Source organism: Myxine glutinosa, chromosome 1, assembly GCF_964187855.1.
Source record: "Myxine glutinosa chromosome 1, kmMyxGlut1.1, whole genome shotgun sequence".
In the NCBI taxonomy this organism is placed as follows: Eukaryota; Metazoa; Chordata; class Myxini; order Myxiniformes; family Myxinidae; genus Myxine; species Myxine glutinosa.
Window position 1 is genome coordinate 1,358,506 of NC_136261.1, and position 17,996 is coordinate 1,376,501.

At 46.1% G+C, this 17,996-nt stretch overlaps 1 protein-coding gene across 2 annotated transcripts in view; it reads right to left on the bottom strand.

Annotated features, from left to right (window-relative positions):
- The window catches only part of LOC137420685 (H(+)/Cl(-) exchange transporter 5), a 146,141-nt gene that overhangs the window by 112,848 nt on the left and 15,297 nt on the right, over nt 1-17,996 (bottom strand). The window contains exons 3-8 of one of the 2 annotated variants that reach the window (XM_078773362.1): nt 17,068-17,234; nt 16,444-16,543; nt 14,150-14,337; nt 9,449-9,571; nt 8,809-9,096; nt 8,155-8,561 (exon numbers count right to left, since the gene is read on the bottom strand). In XM_078773362.1, the coding sequence (XP_078629488.1) occupies nt 8,155-8,561; nt 8,809-9,096; nt 9,449-9,571; nt 14,150-14,337; nt 16,444-16,543; nt 17,068-17,234 (1,273 nt within the window). The remainder of the gene's footprint in view (nt 1-8,154; nt 8,562-8,808; nt 9,097-9,448; nt 9,572-14,149; nt 14,338-16,443; nt 16,544-17,067; nt 17,235-17,996) is intronic. The other variant, XM_078773413.1, reaches the window with a different exon arrangement.

Here is a 17,996-nt window from a genome sequence, read left to right on the forward strand (position 1 = left end):
GTTTTGGGGCCGGTCTTGTTCCTCAAGGCAGTGTTTTGGGGCCGGTCTTGTTCCTCAAGGCAGTGTTTTGGGGCCGGTCTTGTTCCTCAAGGCAGTGTTTTGGGGCCGGTCTTGTTCCTCAAGGCAGTGTTTTGGGGCCAGTCTTGTTCCTCAAGGCAGTGTTTTGGGGCCAGTCTTGTTCCTCAAGGCAGTGTTTTGGGGCCAGTCTTGTTCCTCAAAGCAGTGTTTTGGGGCCAGTCTTGTTCCTCAAGGCAGTGTTTTGGGGCCAGTCTTGTTCCTCAAGGCAGTGTTTTGGGGCCAGTCTTGTTCCTCAAGGCAGTGTTTTGGGGCCAGTCTTGTTCCTCAAGGCAGTGTTTTGGGGCCAGTCTTGTTCCTCAAGGCAGTGTTTTGGGGCCAGTCTTGTTCCTCAAGGCAGTGTTTTGGAGCCAGTCTTGTTCCTCAAGGCAGTGTTTTGGGGCCAGTCTTGTTCCTCAAGGCAGTGTTTTGGGGCCAGTCTTGTTCCTCAAGGCAGCGTTTTGGGGCCAGTCTTGTGCCTCAAGGCAGTGTTTTGGGGCCAGTCTTGTTCCTCAAGGCAGTGTTTTGGGGCCAGTCTTGTGCCTCAAGGCAGTGTTTTGGGGCCAGTCTTGTTCCTCAAGGCAGTGTTTTGGGGCCAGTCTTGTTCCTCATTATTTTACTAAAATACGCAATTTGGTGTCTGTCTGTCTGTCTGTGACGATTTTGACCGCAATACATTCAGTTGTTACTTATACAATCTCAACCAAACTTGACAGGAGGACTAAGGGTCACACAATGAAGGATGTAGTCAATTAACTTGCCCCCCTCCCCAAGGGAGTTTTCTCTGTCAAGGAGATTTTCCCCCAACAATGGGGTTACGTGTTGAGGTGTATATCCATATTAAGATAGCTTTATTGTGGCGTTTTCCCCAAGGACGTTTCTAATAACAAAAGCATAGTATTAATGTTGTTACAAAACAAAATTAATACTAATGATATCTTCCACCTCCACAAAGGGTGTTTCCTGTTGAACAAACGCAGTGTCAATGTTTATAAATAGCTTATTGTGCCATTTTCTGGGAGCACCCTACCAGAAGTAAAAAAATATTAACAACCACAAACACATATGATTACCTTTTTTAACAGATCTCTACTGCTGTTTAACACAAAACTGAAAGAAATTTGGAGGCATCCCAACATCCGTGTGGCAAATTTTACTGACGGAACTGAGCGAAGATCTACTGTAATCTCCACCCACGAGGGTCAACAACAATATATTGTCTCGTTCACCGGGGGGAATAAGATCCCCAAGGTGACGAATGGCCGATCGAGCTTAAACTCCGAGGCATTCAATCAAACTATGGCGGTGTTATTCAATACGCGCGAAGGTGGAGGGCAGCAAGGCTTTTACCTACACGGATTCCCTGGAGCGTCCTCGAACTACGATAATCAAACCAGACTGACATGGAATTAAAATGCAACAAATAAACAGGTTTAACAAGCATTCTGAGTATTGCGTTGCAATACATGTCCCCTGCCGGCAGTCTGTCATCCGGAAAACCGCAAGGTCGCTCCGTGGAGCAGCCTGCACGTATTGCACTGTGTGAATTATATAATTACCAACTCACGGTCTGAGGTAACTCGGCTAAAAATTATCCAATTTGCACCAAATAAAGTTCATGAATGGTTGCACAGACCCCTACTTCTCACTAAAAGTGGAAACAGAATGCAAATCGCAGTTACAATAAGCCCGCAAGGTCGCTCTATGGAGTAGCCTGCACGTATTGCACTATGTGTGAATTATATAATTACCAACTCATGGTCTGAGGTAACTCGGCTAAAAATTATCCAATTTGCACCAAATAAAGTTTAAGAATGGCTTGCACAGACCCCTACTTCTCACTAAAAGTGGAAACAGAATGTAAATTGGAGTTAAAACAAGGAATATTAACAGCTTTGACTTACCGCACTCCAAATTATAGTCCGGAAAACTGTTGGGGAAATTCCAAAGTTCAAAGTGCCATAACTTTGTCAAAAATGATCAAAACGTCGTGAAGTTCGAACCTGATCTGTAACTTATCATGAGGAAACCATGTACCAAGTTTGAAATCATTAGCATTAAGAGATTAGAAAAAAAGTCCGGAAAACTGTTCTTTGCGTGACGGACTGACAGACGGACAGACGGAGGGATGGAGTGCAAACCTATAGTCCCTTCCGGTGTATACCGGTAGGGGACTAATAAAAAATAAATGCCAGGGACAAGAAATGCACGGTAAAACTAATTCCTAATTTGGGGCGCCCCCATACGGACTCATAAAACAGCACAAGGGGATAAATAAATGAAAGCAATTTAAGGCGTGTGTGGTGCGTTTGCCTGCACTCTGCAGTCTCTTAAAGCGGTCCCCAACCCCATCGGCCGCCGCACGGGTCCCTGGGCCGTGAGCGGGAAAACAGGCCTTGGCACACAGCTGCGTTCACCCCAGCCGCCGACATGCAGCGCTCAGGCCTGAGCTCCACTCTCGTCGTCCGCTCCGCAAAGCACCGCGGTCTCTCCGGTTCACTCGGTACAACACACAGCCGTCACGAAACCACGAACCAAGAGCGTCAGAGTCCAAGAGCGTCAGAGTCCAAGAGCGTCAGAGTCCAAGAGCGTCAGAGTCCACGAGCTGCAACCGCCAATGTCAGGACCAAAACCGAGGAAGAGCAGAGGAGCACGAACTGCGACCGCCCACCACGCAGCCAGTACCAGGAGAAAGAAAATACGACTGTTCGCTTTAGACTCGGGACACAAAGACAGAGCAAAGGTGTGACTGCACGCTATGAAGGCCAGCCCAGAGAGAGGGAAAAATGTGTCTGCCCGCAATGAATGTCCCAACACAAGAGAATAAAATGGCAGCCGCTTTGCCTTTTTGTTCCCCGGCCTCGAACGTCATCTGATCACGTCCGCGCACACTCCAATCAGAGTCCCACTGCATTGCTCCACGAATACGACCAATCATCTCTTGGGGCGGCGCCCCACGGCCCTGCTTGCTTGGTGTTGCGATGACTCGGGTGGCGGAGTCAGTGGCAGTTTTCGATGACTGAATCCGGTGGCTTTTATTTGGTGTTATTTATTCAGGTGTGGAGTGCATGGCTAGTGTTGCATATGTGTCATAAGGAACAAGGGGAAAAAAAAAAAAAACCAGAGGCAACTGCACACAGGGAATTACCCTTAGACCCTACCTAACATAGCTCCACCCCTCGCATGGAGACAATTATACAACCTTACCAGACAATGAACTGACAAGTACAGGTTTCTTCTTCTTCATGCGACACTCTGCGCACACTACCCTATACAATCCTAACTGGCCCTAAGGTATTTCATTGGTACCCCCCACAAACGTAGCAATATATATAACCCAACAAGGGTCAACAACTTGACATTACCTGCCGCTAATGTGGCATTTTTCATGGCCTTTTCTCAAGGCTGTTTATAATAACAATGCTAATCACAATAGCATAATATGAATGTTATTACAAAACAATATTAATAGCAATAATATGCCCCCTCCCCAAGGGGTTTTTCCTCCTTGAACAAACGCCGTGTTAATGTGTATAAATAGCTTATCGTGCCGTTTTTGTGGGATAACTCCTACCAGAGGTAAAAAATATTATAAACCACAAACACCTTTGATTACCTTTTGAAACAGTTGGTAAACTGCTGTTTAACACAAAACTGAAAGCGAGGAAACCCGGAGTATGTTTAGTTACTAAGCAGCTAGCTTGCTTGAATGCTCAATCCATTTGGTGAGCGCTCTACAAGAAACTTGGTCAATTAACACACACCCATCCATGTTCTTGAGGCCTGGCCCTAGATCGACTGTAATCAATATACCCCAGAGAGGAATGACCCTTCCTGGTGCTCCCGTAGGGAACGGGTGTACTAGTATATATAAATGACCTATATGATGCTCTGAAAAACCCTCTTTTTTGCAGACTCCTCCACATTGGATCCAACAGGACCCCATACCACTGCCATGAAGACTGCGGCTGTGTCACAATTTTTGCTAAACTGGAATAGATTAGATGTTAGTCCGGTAAATGGAACATGTTCTTCAATCCTGGAAAATCTCCCCGTCTCATCCTGTTGCTCTCGAAGAATCTTCAACCAAACTCACCTTTCTATTTCACTGGTTAACCACTGCAAGAGGTTCAGTCTGTTCAACATACAGTATATAGTTATAGGCCTCACCATCAGCCACGACCTCTCCTAGACTGTTGACATAGAAAATCTGGCTTCCAAAGCTAGCCACAAATTGGGTATCCTCAGTTGATCTAAGTCTTTCCTTGGAAAATCAGAGCTACTCTCAGTCTACAAGGCCTTTGTCTGTAGCTCAACGGAGTACTGCTCTCCCCTTTGAGCTGGTGCCCCAAACATCCCATATGTATCTCTTGGATTCTGTGGAATGTAAAGTTTTCAACATTATTGGACTCTCCTGCGAGGAGGTCGAAGTGTAACATCTGCTCTTTTGCATCACAGGCATGTCGGTGGTCTCTGTTTTGTACCTCATACAACACAACACAACATGCATTTTAAGGCCATTTTCCCTGCTAGAGCGGGGGTTAGCCTTGTGGTCCCCATGACAATCTTCTCCATTTTGCCCTATTTTCTGCATCTCTCCTTGTTAACCCCCTTGCCCGCATTTCTTCTTCCACCATCTTTAGCCAAGTCTTTCTCGGTCTTCCCCGTCCTCTACATCCTTCTACATTCATTTCCATCACTCTTCTCAACCAGTTACTTTCATCCTTCCTCAACACATGACCAAACCATCTCAACCTGTTTCTCTTCACAGCATCCATCACAGGCTCTATTCCCATCATCTTTCGCAATTCATCATTTGTCTTCCTCTCTCAACGATACTCCGCACATCCACCGAACCATTCACATTTCCACCCTTTCCAGCCTTCGTTGCTGCTCTACGTTCATTACCCATGTCTCGCTCCCAAAAATCATAACACTTCTCACACGTGCAGCATACACCTTTCCCTTCAGCTTCATCGAAACTCCCCTCCTTATCAGCACGCCACTCAGTTCCCGAAGCTTCTTCCATGCACATCTCACTCCAGCAACGGTTGCCGAGTCTGATCCACCTTCTCCATTCAACATGTCTCCGAGGTAGCAAAATGTTTTCACACCTCATTTGTACCTCATCTTCTCCAATATTGCTCCAGCAGCTCTGTCAGTCCTCCGACCCTCCCAAGCAACTCCAGGAACCATGTATTCTTCCAGTAACTCCTCCTGGTTAAACTTCCAAATTTCAAACCAAACTTAACACCTCAACTAATTTGTTCCTTGCTTTCCAGTATATGGATGCATGTAAAATAAATGGCCTTAAAATGCATGTTGTATTGTTGTTTCCAGTATATGGAATTGCCTTCTGGTTTTTCCCTATTCTTCCCTCCAATGCACCACCTACTCATGCCATCAGAGAGGGGGCGTTAATGCATCAGAGAGGGCGTTAATGCACCACCTACTCATGCTCTCTCACTCTCCCCTCTCTCACTCTCCCCTCTCTCACTCTCCCCTCTCTCACTCTCCCCTCTCTCACTCTCCCCTCTCTCACTCTCCCCTCTCTCACTCTCCCCTCTCTCACTCTCCCCTCTCTCACTCTCCCCTCTCTCACTCTCCCCTCTCTCACTCTCCCCTCTCTCACTCTCCCCTCTCTCACTCTCCCCTCTCCCCTCTCTGACTCTTCCCCTCTCTGACTCTCCCCCTCTCTGACTCTTCCCCTCTCTGACTCTTCCCCTCTCTGACTCTCCCCCTATGTGACTATCTTACTCCCCCTATGTGACTATCTGACTCTGACTGACTATCTGACTGACTATGTGACTATCTGACTATGTGACTATCTGACTGACTATGTGACTATCTGACTCTCCCCCTATGTGACTATCTTCACGCTGTTGAAACCAAAGCTTTCAGAATTATTGGAATCTCCCGCGATGAAGCTATCTCTGAGGGCCTTTCACTCACTCACCGCAGGCAGGTAGGTGGTCTTTCTGTCTTCTACCGACTCCTCTCCGGCCTTGCACCCCCAGCTCTCTCTGTGCTCTGTCCCCCAAATATTCCTACAGGTCGCACAAGATCTGCCAGCAACCCTCTGATGGTTAAACTGCCGAAATCTCGGCTCTCTGCTCACCTTCACTCTTTCATTCCTCTTTTCTCCCGCCTCTGGAACAAACTCCCTCACTCCCTTCAATCCCACTCCTCCCTCCAGGTCTTTAAAACAGCTGTTCACCACCATCTCTTATCTTCCCCCATCCAAAACCTTGATCTTTTCTACCCCCGCTAATTCACCCCAGATCCACCTTGTTTGAAATTCCAACTTCTTTCCTGGAAGTCCTGGCAGTGTCCATATGTTTTATACCTCTCCCACCGCCCCCTTCCCACGCCCCCCCCCCCCCCCCCCCCCAAAGCCCTCGCCCTCTCTCAGATCTCTCGATGTCTCCATGTCTCTCGGTCCCTGCTCTCAAATGTTGTGTTTGTGTCCTTCCCCCTCTCTCCCCATCTTGTCTACCGCTCCCGATGTTATATGTTTTATGTGTCGGTTTGTCTTTCTGTGTGATTAATGTTCGCTCTTTCACGAGCCTCGATCTTGTATACAAAAAAATAAAAAAAAAAATAAAAAAAAAAAATCCCCAATCCAGACTCATGATCTTTATTATCCCCATTAGCCCTTGCAACCCAATTCTTTCACTTGCTGGTTTCAATGTTTCCTCAACTCCCTCTCTCCCACCTCACACTCACTCTCTCTCACCCACTCTCCCCTCTCTCACTCTCCCCTCTCTCACTCTCCCCTCTCTCACTCTCCCCTCTCTCACTCTCCCCTCTCTCACTCTCCCCTCTCTCACTCTCCCCCTCTCCCCCTCTCTCACTCTCCCCCTCTCCCCCTCTCTCACTCTCCCCCTCTCCCCCTCTCTCACTCTCCCCTCTCTCACTCTCCCCCTCTCCCCCTCTCTCACTCTCACCCTCTCCCCCTCTCCCCCTCTCTCACTCTCCCCCTCTCTCACTCTCCCCCTCTCCCCTCTCTCACTCTCCCCTCTCTCACTCTCCCCTCTCTCACTCTCCCCTCTCTCACTCTCCCCTCTCTCACTCTCCCCTCTCTCACTCTCCCCTCTCTCACTCTCCCCTCTCTCACTCTCCCCTCTCTCACTCTCCCCTCTCTCACTCTCCCCTCTCCCCTCTCCCACTCTCCCCTCTCTGACTCTTCCCCTCTCTGACTCTCCCCCTCTCTGACTCTTCCCCTCTCTGACTCTCCCCCTATGTGACTATCTTACTCCCTCTCTTACTCCCTCTCCCTATTTCTCCATAACCCATCCCGTCTTTCTGCCGCTCCTTCACTCTCACTCTCATCCTCCCTCTTCGCTCTCTCCCCTCTCCTGCCTCATCTCCCCACCCTCTGCCTAACTCTTCCCTCACACTGTCATCATTATTTTCCTGTTTGTGTATTGCCTTGCTGGTTGTGCCCAATTGTTGTCCCGCAACCCCACTGTACATTCAACCCAGCTCTTCCATGAGCCTCACGCTCAAAAGAAGAAGAAAAAAAAAATCAGACTAATTATCTTGTTTTAAGAAAATGGTGAGAACAAGTAAAAATACAACAACATTAAAGTTCAAAGAATTTAAATTCTTTGTGATCATAAAAAAGAAAATATAATATTATTATATTGTCAGGAAGAGAGAATAAATAATAAAGAAAAAAAATAGATAAATATTAACCTCAAGACAGAGACCATTCAAAGGTTTAACTGAACAATCGTGGGAATAGCCTGAACTCTAAACCTCCACCACTTCTCCAAAGCAGTGAAAATAACGCGCGCACACACACACACACACACACACACACACACACACACACACACACACACACACACACACACACACACACACACACACACACACACACACACACACACACACACACACACACACACACACACACACACACACACACACACACACACACACACACACACGTATTTTCTTTTATTTTGCCTCTCGTGAAATTCAAACATTTTATATCTTGGCTCAGAGTACATTTTGTTGAGCCAAACCGGCATCGCCCAATTTTAATTACGAGCACTTTGGGAAAAAGAAGATGGGAAACCAGAAGGGGCTCACCTGTAATCACAGAGTTCTGAAGACTCCCGAGGCCCACAGTCATTGAAAAGATCTCTGATGAGCTGCCCAGTGTTGCGTCGAGTGTAAGGGTTGGGGTACGCAAGGAGGGCCGTCAAACCAGCCACGAGAACCACTTCAAGAACCGGGTACCGACCCTGGCGTGTGGTCTTGCGCCGACGGCACCAGGCAATGTTTCCACGGATGAACAAGACCCCCCATAGACCACCAAAAACTCCTAGCAATACAAAAGGCACCAGCTCAAAGAGAAACCAAGGCGTGTGGAACTCGACGTAGAACAGAACCAGACGACTGTTTCCAAATGGGTTAATGGCACGGAGCACGAAGGCAGCGACCAAGGCAGCGAAGAACGATCTCCACAAAGTCTTCAATGGGAAGTAATAGCTCACCTAGTTAACATGAGAGAAGTTAAAAAATCGCCCACTCTGGCAGTACAACTCATAAATGATTCATCAAAGGAGAAAATCAATTGCAGACGTTAACAAATATCAGGTGGGAATTCTATCATGATTTTGAACATTATAAAACATCTCGTATACTCACTCTATGTCCTTTCTTTCACAATCCCATAACTTCAGCTCCCTTGTTTAGCTTTCCTCTAACCCATTATTGTAATGCTTTCATCATTAGTCCTACCTCCTCGAGAGAAAAAAGCACTCCGCCGATGGGAGCACCAAACGCCACGGACACTCCGGCGGCAGAAGCTGCAGAGAGGACTTCTCGTCGCTTGGCTTCATTCCTATTGTACTTTGGAAACCAGTGCGAGGCAATGTTTCCTGCGCAGCAGGCGACGTGCACCAGAGGACCTTCCTTACCCAGGCTCAGACCCGAGGATACCGCCAGTACGAGGGTGACGACCTTCACCAGGAGGGTCCATTTTCCCAAATAGCCACGGATGATGAACCCACTGAGAATAGTCTTAATCTGGGGGTTTGTATCAAAATAAAAATCAAGACAACATTCTGATAATTAAGAGAGAACGAAACGACGAAGGAAGGAAAATATGTTTGATTTAGGTAAGACTTTTAGGTTTTAGGTAAGATTTAGGTTTGATTTAGGTGCAGTGATCAGGAGGAAAAAGTGAGAATGGAAAAAGTGTCAAACCGATCAGCAACAGCAAAGGTAGTCAGGCGAAAAAAGAAGAATTCGTTACGATATGGGAAATATGAGTGGTCAGCAGTGATGAAATGGCATGCAGGAAGCCAAGAGTGGAGGGGACGATTAGCGGAGAGCAGAGGGCACCTCTGGAAGCAGAGGGAATAATGTGTCGAGTAACCTCTGGAATTCCTGATCCACAGGCGTAAGGGGCAAAAACCCGAACCAGGGAAACAGCCAGGAAAGCAAATGTCACAGCCCAGGCCACATAACAAAGGTATGCCACCAGGTATGCGCCAACACCCTGAAACACACAGGCAAACATAAATCTTATATTGCTCAGCACAACAGTAAGCAGCACGAACCAATCCATTATTCTCAAAGGACATCGGTATGTGCTTCATGTTGGGCGGAGGTGTCTATGTCACCTCATGTTACTCATGAAACTGATGTAATGCATTGGTGATCACAATTAGGATATTGCAGTGAAATATAATCAACTAGTATAAAAGCCCATTCAAAATGACGGGTTGGAACAGTTTTTGATGTTACAGCCACATGAGCATGCCAAAGTTTGAAGCCTGGGCCTAGTGTCAGGTATGCTTTTATCTTCTTTCTTTATTTGCATCCTACAGATGTAAATGAACACTCATTTCACTCTGCACGCGTTGCACATCAGGTGGAGCAAATTTCACCTCCCTGTGCCTTGTATTTATTGTTATTAAAAAAAAAAAAACACGTACACCGACCTCGAGGCTCGGTTTCTAAGCCACCATCTACAATTCCAAAAGAAGAGACATAATTACGCTTATTTTGGATCTTCAGAGTCCTCAGGGTCTTTTGGGTCTTCGGGGTCTTTTCAATCTTTTCGGTTTTTGGGGATTTTGGGATATTTTGGGTCTTTAAGTCTTTTGGAGCTTCAGGGTCTTTTCAATCTCTTCAGTCTTTGAGGTCTTTTGGGTCTTCTAGGTCTTTTTGGTCTTTTCAATCTATTTGGTATTCGGGGTATTTAAGGGTCTTTGGGGTATTTTAGGTCTTTCCAGAAGGTTGCCCATTTCTCTTATGCATAATGACGATTCATTAACTTCACTTCTCTTCACCCAATCTAAAGCTCCCAAATCACTTCTCACCACGGTCACTTCTCTTCACCCAATCTAAAGCTCCCAAATCTCTTCTCACCACGGTCACTTCTCTTCACCCAATCTAAAGCTCCCAAATCTCTTCTCACCACGGTCACTTCTCTTCACCCAATCTAAAGCTCCCAAATCTCTTCTCACCACGGTCACTTCTCTTCACCCAATCTAAAGCTCCCAAATCACTTCTCACCACGGTCACTTCTCTTCACCCAATCTAAAGCTCCCAAATCACTGCTCACCACGGTCACTTCTCTTCACCCAATCTGAAGCTCCTAAATCACTTCTCACCACGGTCACTTCTCTTTGCCCTATTGAAAGCTCCCAAATCACTTCTCACCACAGTCACTTCTCTTCACCCTATCGAAAGCTCCCAAATCTCTTCTCACCACGGTCACTTCTCTTCACCATATCGAAAGCTCCCAAATCTCTTCTCACCACGGTCACTTCTCTTCACCCTATCGAAAGCTCCCAAATCTCTTCTCACCACGGTCACTTCTCTTCACCCTATCGAAAGCTCCCAAATCTCTTCTCACCACGGTCACTTCTCTTTACCCTATTGAAAGCTCCAAAATCACTTCCCTTCACCCAATCTAAAGCTCCCAAATCTCTTCTCACCACGGTCACTTCTCTTCACCCAATCTAAAGCTCCCAAATCTCTTCTCACCACGGTCACTTCTCTTCACCCAATCTAAAGCTCCCAAATCTCTTCTCACCACGGTCACTTCTCTTCACCCAATCTAAAGCTCCCAAATCTCTTCTCACCACGGTCACTTCTCTTTACCCTATTGAAAGCTCCAAAATCACTTCTCTTTGCCCTATTGAAAGCTCCCAAATCTCTTCTCACCACGGTCACTTCTCTTCACCCAATCTAAAGCTCCCAAATCTCTTCTCACCACGGTCACTTCTCTTCACCCAATCTAAAGCTCCCAAATCTCTTCTCACCACGGTCACTTCTCTTCACCCAATCTAAAGCTCCCAAATCTCTTCTCACCACGGTCACTTCTCTTTACCCTATTGAAAGCTCCAAAATCACTTCTCTTTGCCCTATTGAAAGCTCCCAAATCTCTTCTCACCACGGTCACTTCTCTTCACCCAATCTAAAGCTCCCAAATCTCTTCTCACCACGGTCACTTCTCTTCACCCAATCTAAAGCTCCCAAATCTCTTCTCACCACGGTCACTTCTCTTCACCCAATCTAAAGCTCCCAAATCTCTTCTCACCACGGTCACTTCCCTTCACCCAATCTAAAGCTCCCAAATCTCTTCTCACCACGGTCACTTCTCTTCACCCAATCTAAAGCTCCCAAATCTCTTCTCACCACGGTCACTTCTCTTCACCCAATCTAAAGCTCCCAAATCTCTTCTCACCACGGTCACTTCTCTTTACCCTATTGAAAGCTCCAAAATCACTTCTCTTCACCCAATCTAAAGCTCCCAAATCTCTTCTCACCACGGTCACTTCTCTTCACCCAATCTAAAGCTCCCAAATCTCTTCTCACCACGGTCACTTCTCTTCACCCAATCTAAAGCTCCCAAATCTCTTCTCACCACGGTCACTTCTCTTCACCCAATCTAAAGCTCCCAAATCTCTTCTCACCACGGTCACTTCTCTTTACCCTATTGAAAGCTCCAAAATCACTTCTCTTTGCCCTATTGAAAGCTCCCAAATCTCTTCTCACAATGATCACTTCTCTTCACCCAATCTAAAGCTCCCAAATCACTTCTCACCACGGTCACTTCTCTTTGCCCTATTAAAAGCTCCCAAATCACGGGTATGCAGAATTTCCTTCAGATCTTGACCCCGTGTCAATACACGATCTAGTTGATGCTGGTGTCCTCACCAAGGATATCTCAAAGTGACCTTACTTCCGAGTGACACTCAAAGTGACACTGAAACTGCATGTTTGTTACGACCAACATACGACCAACTCAATGTGGACCAAGTACAGCTGACCAAAGCACAACAACTGCACCGAGTCCGACATTGAAATTGCCGATGACAATGACCCTCTCGATGGGCTTCATGTTTAGTAAGGAATGGGAGAGCACTTTATAAAAGTCATCCTTGATCGCCTTGGTCTCCTCGGGATGGGCCATTGTAAAGGCTTACATACTCCGTATGTTTAATTCGCCAACATTTGTTGACAAGCAATCCTCACAAGCCTTTCTGATATTGATATCGGAGGTTCACATCAGCTCATCAGAGAGTTCATTATTGCAAAACAAACAGTGCTCACCCAGTTCAGACTCTGGTATTCCACTCCAAAAAAGGTGCAATTTATTTCACCCAGATATGCACTAACAGGCAGTTTGGTTTCACTGATCTCAGCAATATGTATCCCCAATTGAAGTAGTTCCCTGTTTATGACAGCAAACTTCCCAGACAATCCAAAAATCGTCTGTCAATAACCAGTCCAAGATTCAGGGTTAGAACATTCCAAGAAGTGAGAGATATATCACAGGAAAATGGTTTTGTTGGAGCAAGGTTACCTTTTTTTAAAGCACACCTTGTATAACCCCCCCCCCCCCCCACTTTCTCTCGGACAGTCAGTTCATCAATGAATAGGGCTTCTTGGTTACCTGGGCTGCTGTGGAACTGTAGCTTTTGCTCCATATCAATGGGAGTGACCATCAAAACTCAAGCTCTCAGCACATTTTCCAGGCAGAAAATAAAGAGACTGGAGGGTTTCCTTAAGCCCACCTGTACCTCTCTCAGCCATGTTGTAAGACCCAGCCTCGGTGGCATAATGGTTAGAGCATCCACTCGGAGTCTGGGAAGTCGGCGGTTCAAACACCGGCCGAATCACACCAAAAAAAAAAAACTTTAGAAACCGTATGTGATGTTTTCTTGCTTGACGCTCAACATGCAAAAAGGATAGAGCACAAACAAATATAGTGGTGCAGGCTTTGCTGGGCCTAAACAACCCTAACAAATCAGTCGTCCTTGCAAGGGAACTCATAATATTAATTATTATTAATATTATTATAACAAGAGGGAGAATTGCTTAGCTTTGCAATACATGTCCCCTACCAGTCCTAATGAATGTTCTTGTTCCAAGCAAAAAGGGGATAACTCCGTGAGAAATTGGAAAAACGCCCCACGACTCAAACTTGTTCTGTAACTTATCATAATAAGTCACGTACGGAGTTGCATTTTAATATGTTAAAGGGAAGAGAAAAAAAATCTGAAAAAAAACGCAGGTGGGATGGACAGACAGATAGAGAGCAAACCTACAGTCCCCTTGGGGTAGGGGACTAATAAGCCAAAGGCAAAACAAAGTTGAGATGTTTGGACTACAACGCATCTGTAGTGGATACCAGATATTTTGTTTACTCGTCAACCTACCCTCAGAAATCAGTCAGCACTATCCCTCATGGATCAGACTATCATTAGTGAAGTGACATTGCCCCCTTCCCTATATCTCCTGTTTTTCCTTCCCGAGAGTTGCTCCTGCATCCATCTTGTCCACCCATTGCATCTTCTCATCCTTACCAGCATCCCTTGTTTGTCATCTCCGTCTATTTGTAACTTTGGCCCTGCTGTAGGCATTTTCCATCTTTCTGCTGTTCCTTTTGTTCTGTTGCAACCTGATCCTTTGTGTTCTAGCTCTTTCATTCAGCCTTGCTTTGTGTACAAGCAAAAGGTGCGCTTTGATTTTGGGGAAATAAAATCCTTCGATTGGTCTAGTTTTTCACAGTGGGGCCAAATCGGAATAAAGTGAGACTCGCAGTACATTCAGTTCTCACATCTGTGCGCCCGAGGACCAGTTGCGACCATGTCCGCCATCCAGGGCAGAGATTACGCTCTTCAAACGTAGTCTCGTTGGAGTCCCAGCAGCATTGCTCACGGTTGTACCAGAATGAAGACAAGCAGACTCCTTCCTTCACATCTGTCAGCCAATCCGCTGCAATGTCTATCAGCCCTGCAAATGTGCCTGGGAATGTGGAGAGATACACAAATCTTGACCAAGGATCATACCATTTGATTCTGCAACCCAATGGAGCACACTCGTTTGGTATGGTTGTAATGATTGGGCAGGGATGATAGGTCAGTAAACATAGCCAGCAGTGCTATCTGTACATATAAAAATAGAATTTGCTTGCTTGCGTGATGCAGATGCACGCTCAACCTCTCACCCCAGTAAGATTGGGCCGAGCTAGAGCAAATGTCAGGCAAAAATGCATGCAAAATCCAAGATCCAACCCTTTCAGCAAGATTATGCAGAGCATCAATGTTTTTTTTTAAAGTACAGTACATACGAGTATTATAGATACGCAAGTTTTACCCATATATTGCCACTCCATCCTGCTATCGCCACATAGGAGGATAATTTCTGGGTGTGCAGATCGTTCATACACTGTAATGGGTCATAGTATATGTATCGTCGCGTGATTCCCCTTGGTTAATACCGGGGGAAATCACGAATAGCCAATAGCGAGCTTTAACTCAGAGGCGATGCCCAAATGTGGATTTCACTATCTATATATGCGAGGGAGGAAGAAAGAAGAAGAGGAGGCTGACGCTCTTACCTGAGCATTCCCGCCGGGCAGATTCTGCTTCCCAAAAACGGATGGAGGTCCTCAATGTAAGACATGGGATCATATCTCAAGCATTTCATACAGTCTGGCACCCTGCCTTGTTATACATGGTATACTTGTTATCTATGGTGTCCAAAGCCACATCCTCTCATGGATTTCTGACTTCCTCAAGTCTTGTAGTCAAGGGGTGCCTCTCAATAGGATTGTGTCATCTCCTGTCAAGGCTGGAGTAATCCCAACCAAGGTGTCTTGGGCCCAGTACTATTCCTCATCTTCAATAAACAATCTTTCTGACTGTCTGGAAAATTATTTTTAACTCGTAGCTGATGACCTTCCCCTCTGCCGTCGTATCACTTCTCTGTCAGAAAGACAGGCAGCAGCCACTTCCCTCTCTTCCCACGTTGATTGAATGATGGTTGACAAATCTCACTCTCATTCTCTGAAAAGACCATTATCAGGAATCCTTTTGAAAAGTTGTGTCACTTACACTTTTGGGCCTCATTATCAACTATCATCTTTCGTGGGCAAACGACACATCTAATTTGGCCTCCAAAGCCAGTCACCGACTGGGCATCCTCCGTCATGGCACATGTGAACTCTTGTCTACTTATAGGCCTCAATATGCAGCTTCATGGAGTGAAGGCGCCATGATTGACCTTTCTCAGCTTGACACGGCGGAAACAAAGGCCATCAAAGTCATTGGAATCTCCCACGATGAGGCCGATTCTCTAAGTTTATCACTTTCACATCGCAGACTGGTCGGTGGTCTTTCTGGTCTCGCACCCTTTGCCCTTTCCATGCTTTGTCCACCAACCACCCCTCCCCTTCCCTTCACTCAGGTAGGGAGCTCGCAGTCTGCCAGTAACCAACTTCTCCTGAAACTCAAATCCAGTTCCCCCGACTCCAATGCAGAATCACAACTCACCACCACTCATTTGTTCATCTTTTTCCCCACTTTTGGAACCAACTTCCTCAATCTTCTTTGTCACTTCCCTGCTGGGATTCAAGACAGCTTCACCACCATCTCAGTTCATCCCTTATCCAAAACCATGATCTTTTCTACCTCCATTCGCCGTCTCCAAGCTAACCTCTTTCTGGGTTTCTAGGTTACCAGACCTACCACCCATTCCCTCAACCTCCTCTTCATTTATTTTATTAATTTTTTTTCACATTTCTGCTTCCCAGTTTGCCTTCGATTTCTTTAATTGAGAGTTTGCAGCTGCATTCTCCTTGTTCACCCTGTGTCCCCTCCTTGCTCTCATTCTTTCCCATGTACCTTATTCCTCTAATCTCCCCTATTTCACCCCTCTAACCTGCTGTTGGTGTGTTCCCCTCCTCCTGACTTCTCTTGTCCTTTTTGTTCCATTATGTCATCCTCATGTGTTCTGTGTTCTAGCTCCTCCACGAGCCCCAACTCTGTATACAAAATTAAATTAAATAAAACGGGAAGATCCTCAACACCACCCCATATTGTGGGAAAGAACAGGCCATTTCACACATACCTGCCATTAGTCCTACGAAGGTAACCACCAACCATCCAGACCAAGCATCAAAAACGCTACGAATGAAGCTGCAAACGGACTCCTTTTTACGACTTGTAATCTGCAAAAAACAATGAGTGTCCATCACTTAAGGGCACAGCAATCAGCAATAAAAAGGAAAGAAACTTGAGATTTCGGAGAAAAATGAGTAGATGCAAGGGCTTCCGGGGAGTTGAGGGGGGCAGGGGAAGGGGGGATGGGTTGCAGGGCATAAGGGTTTGTGGAGGTGGGGGAGGAGGAGGATATGAGGGGGGGGGGGGAGAGGAGAGCGGTGGGGTTGAACGGTAAACACCTGTAAGGGTTTATGGAGGCGGAGGGTGTGTGGGGAAGGGGAAGCCCCTGTAAGGGTTTGTGGAGGATGGGTGGAAGGGTTTAAGGGGAAACACTTGTAAGGGTTTGTGGAGGTGGGGGATGTGGGTGTAGGGGAGGGGGAGGGAGAGGGAGGGAGGCGTGGAGTTGAAGGCCAAACACCTGTAAGGGTTTTTGGAGGATGGGTGGAAGGGTTTAAAGGGAAACACTTGTAAGGGTTTGTGGAGGTATGACGGATCAAGGGGAAAATCTTAAACCTAACAGTGCATGACTCACCTTACGATGACGATCCCTGTCTCGTGCTTTTTCTCTGACCCAGTCAATCGTATTAAAATCTCCGTAAGTTCCTACTCCAGGTATTGGTTCCTCGAGGAGATCCAGGAACCCCCCAGGGCAAGGTGGTCCCTCCCCTCGTCCCAAACTTCCTCGACAAACTTCCATTCCTCCGACATAAAAATGTAGGATTCAGAAGAAAGAAGTGCAAGAAAATAAAAAGGGGGAAGGGAGAGGGACAGGAGAAAGATTACAACCAAGAATCTTAATGCGAAACAAAACTCCCCTTCTCCCACCGCCCACCCACACATCCCAAATCAAAATACTCAACTACTTTTTCCAATCCCAGCATAATACACCAATACCTTATTTTTAAAGCCAAAGCTGAAAGTCATGATCCTGCTCAAAATGCGATGGTTGCATTAAACAGTAAAAAAAAAAAAAAAAAAAAAAATCTTTACAACAACGCAATCATTACCCTTTTATTCCTGTCGCAGAATCCCTGAAAATGTATCAAAGAGCCGTCGCTTCTTTGACCCGAGATATTTACTCAATGTCCATTCTCACGCCGACGGACAGAACCCACTCATTCCATACCTTTGTCTATAAATATGCTCCGTCATTCTGGGGACTGAGAGCTCTGCCTTTTTAATTATTTACAAAGATGTAGAGGGAGAGGGCAGAAGGAGAGAGACCACGAAAGAATGAAATGAAGGAATTTTACGAGTCCAACACACAACAAAGATTGCAAACGGCAAGAGGTTAACAGTTCTACCACAAAAAGGTGGAACATAATATACACAGAGGTGAAAAAAAAAAAAAAAGGTAAGAACAAAATAAAAATCACAAGGCCCAATCAATTCGAGGGCACAAACAATAGGAAAAGCAGCAGGTCGTCTTTCAACAAATGACTTCTCACCATCACACACAGT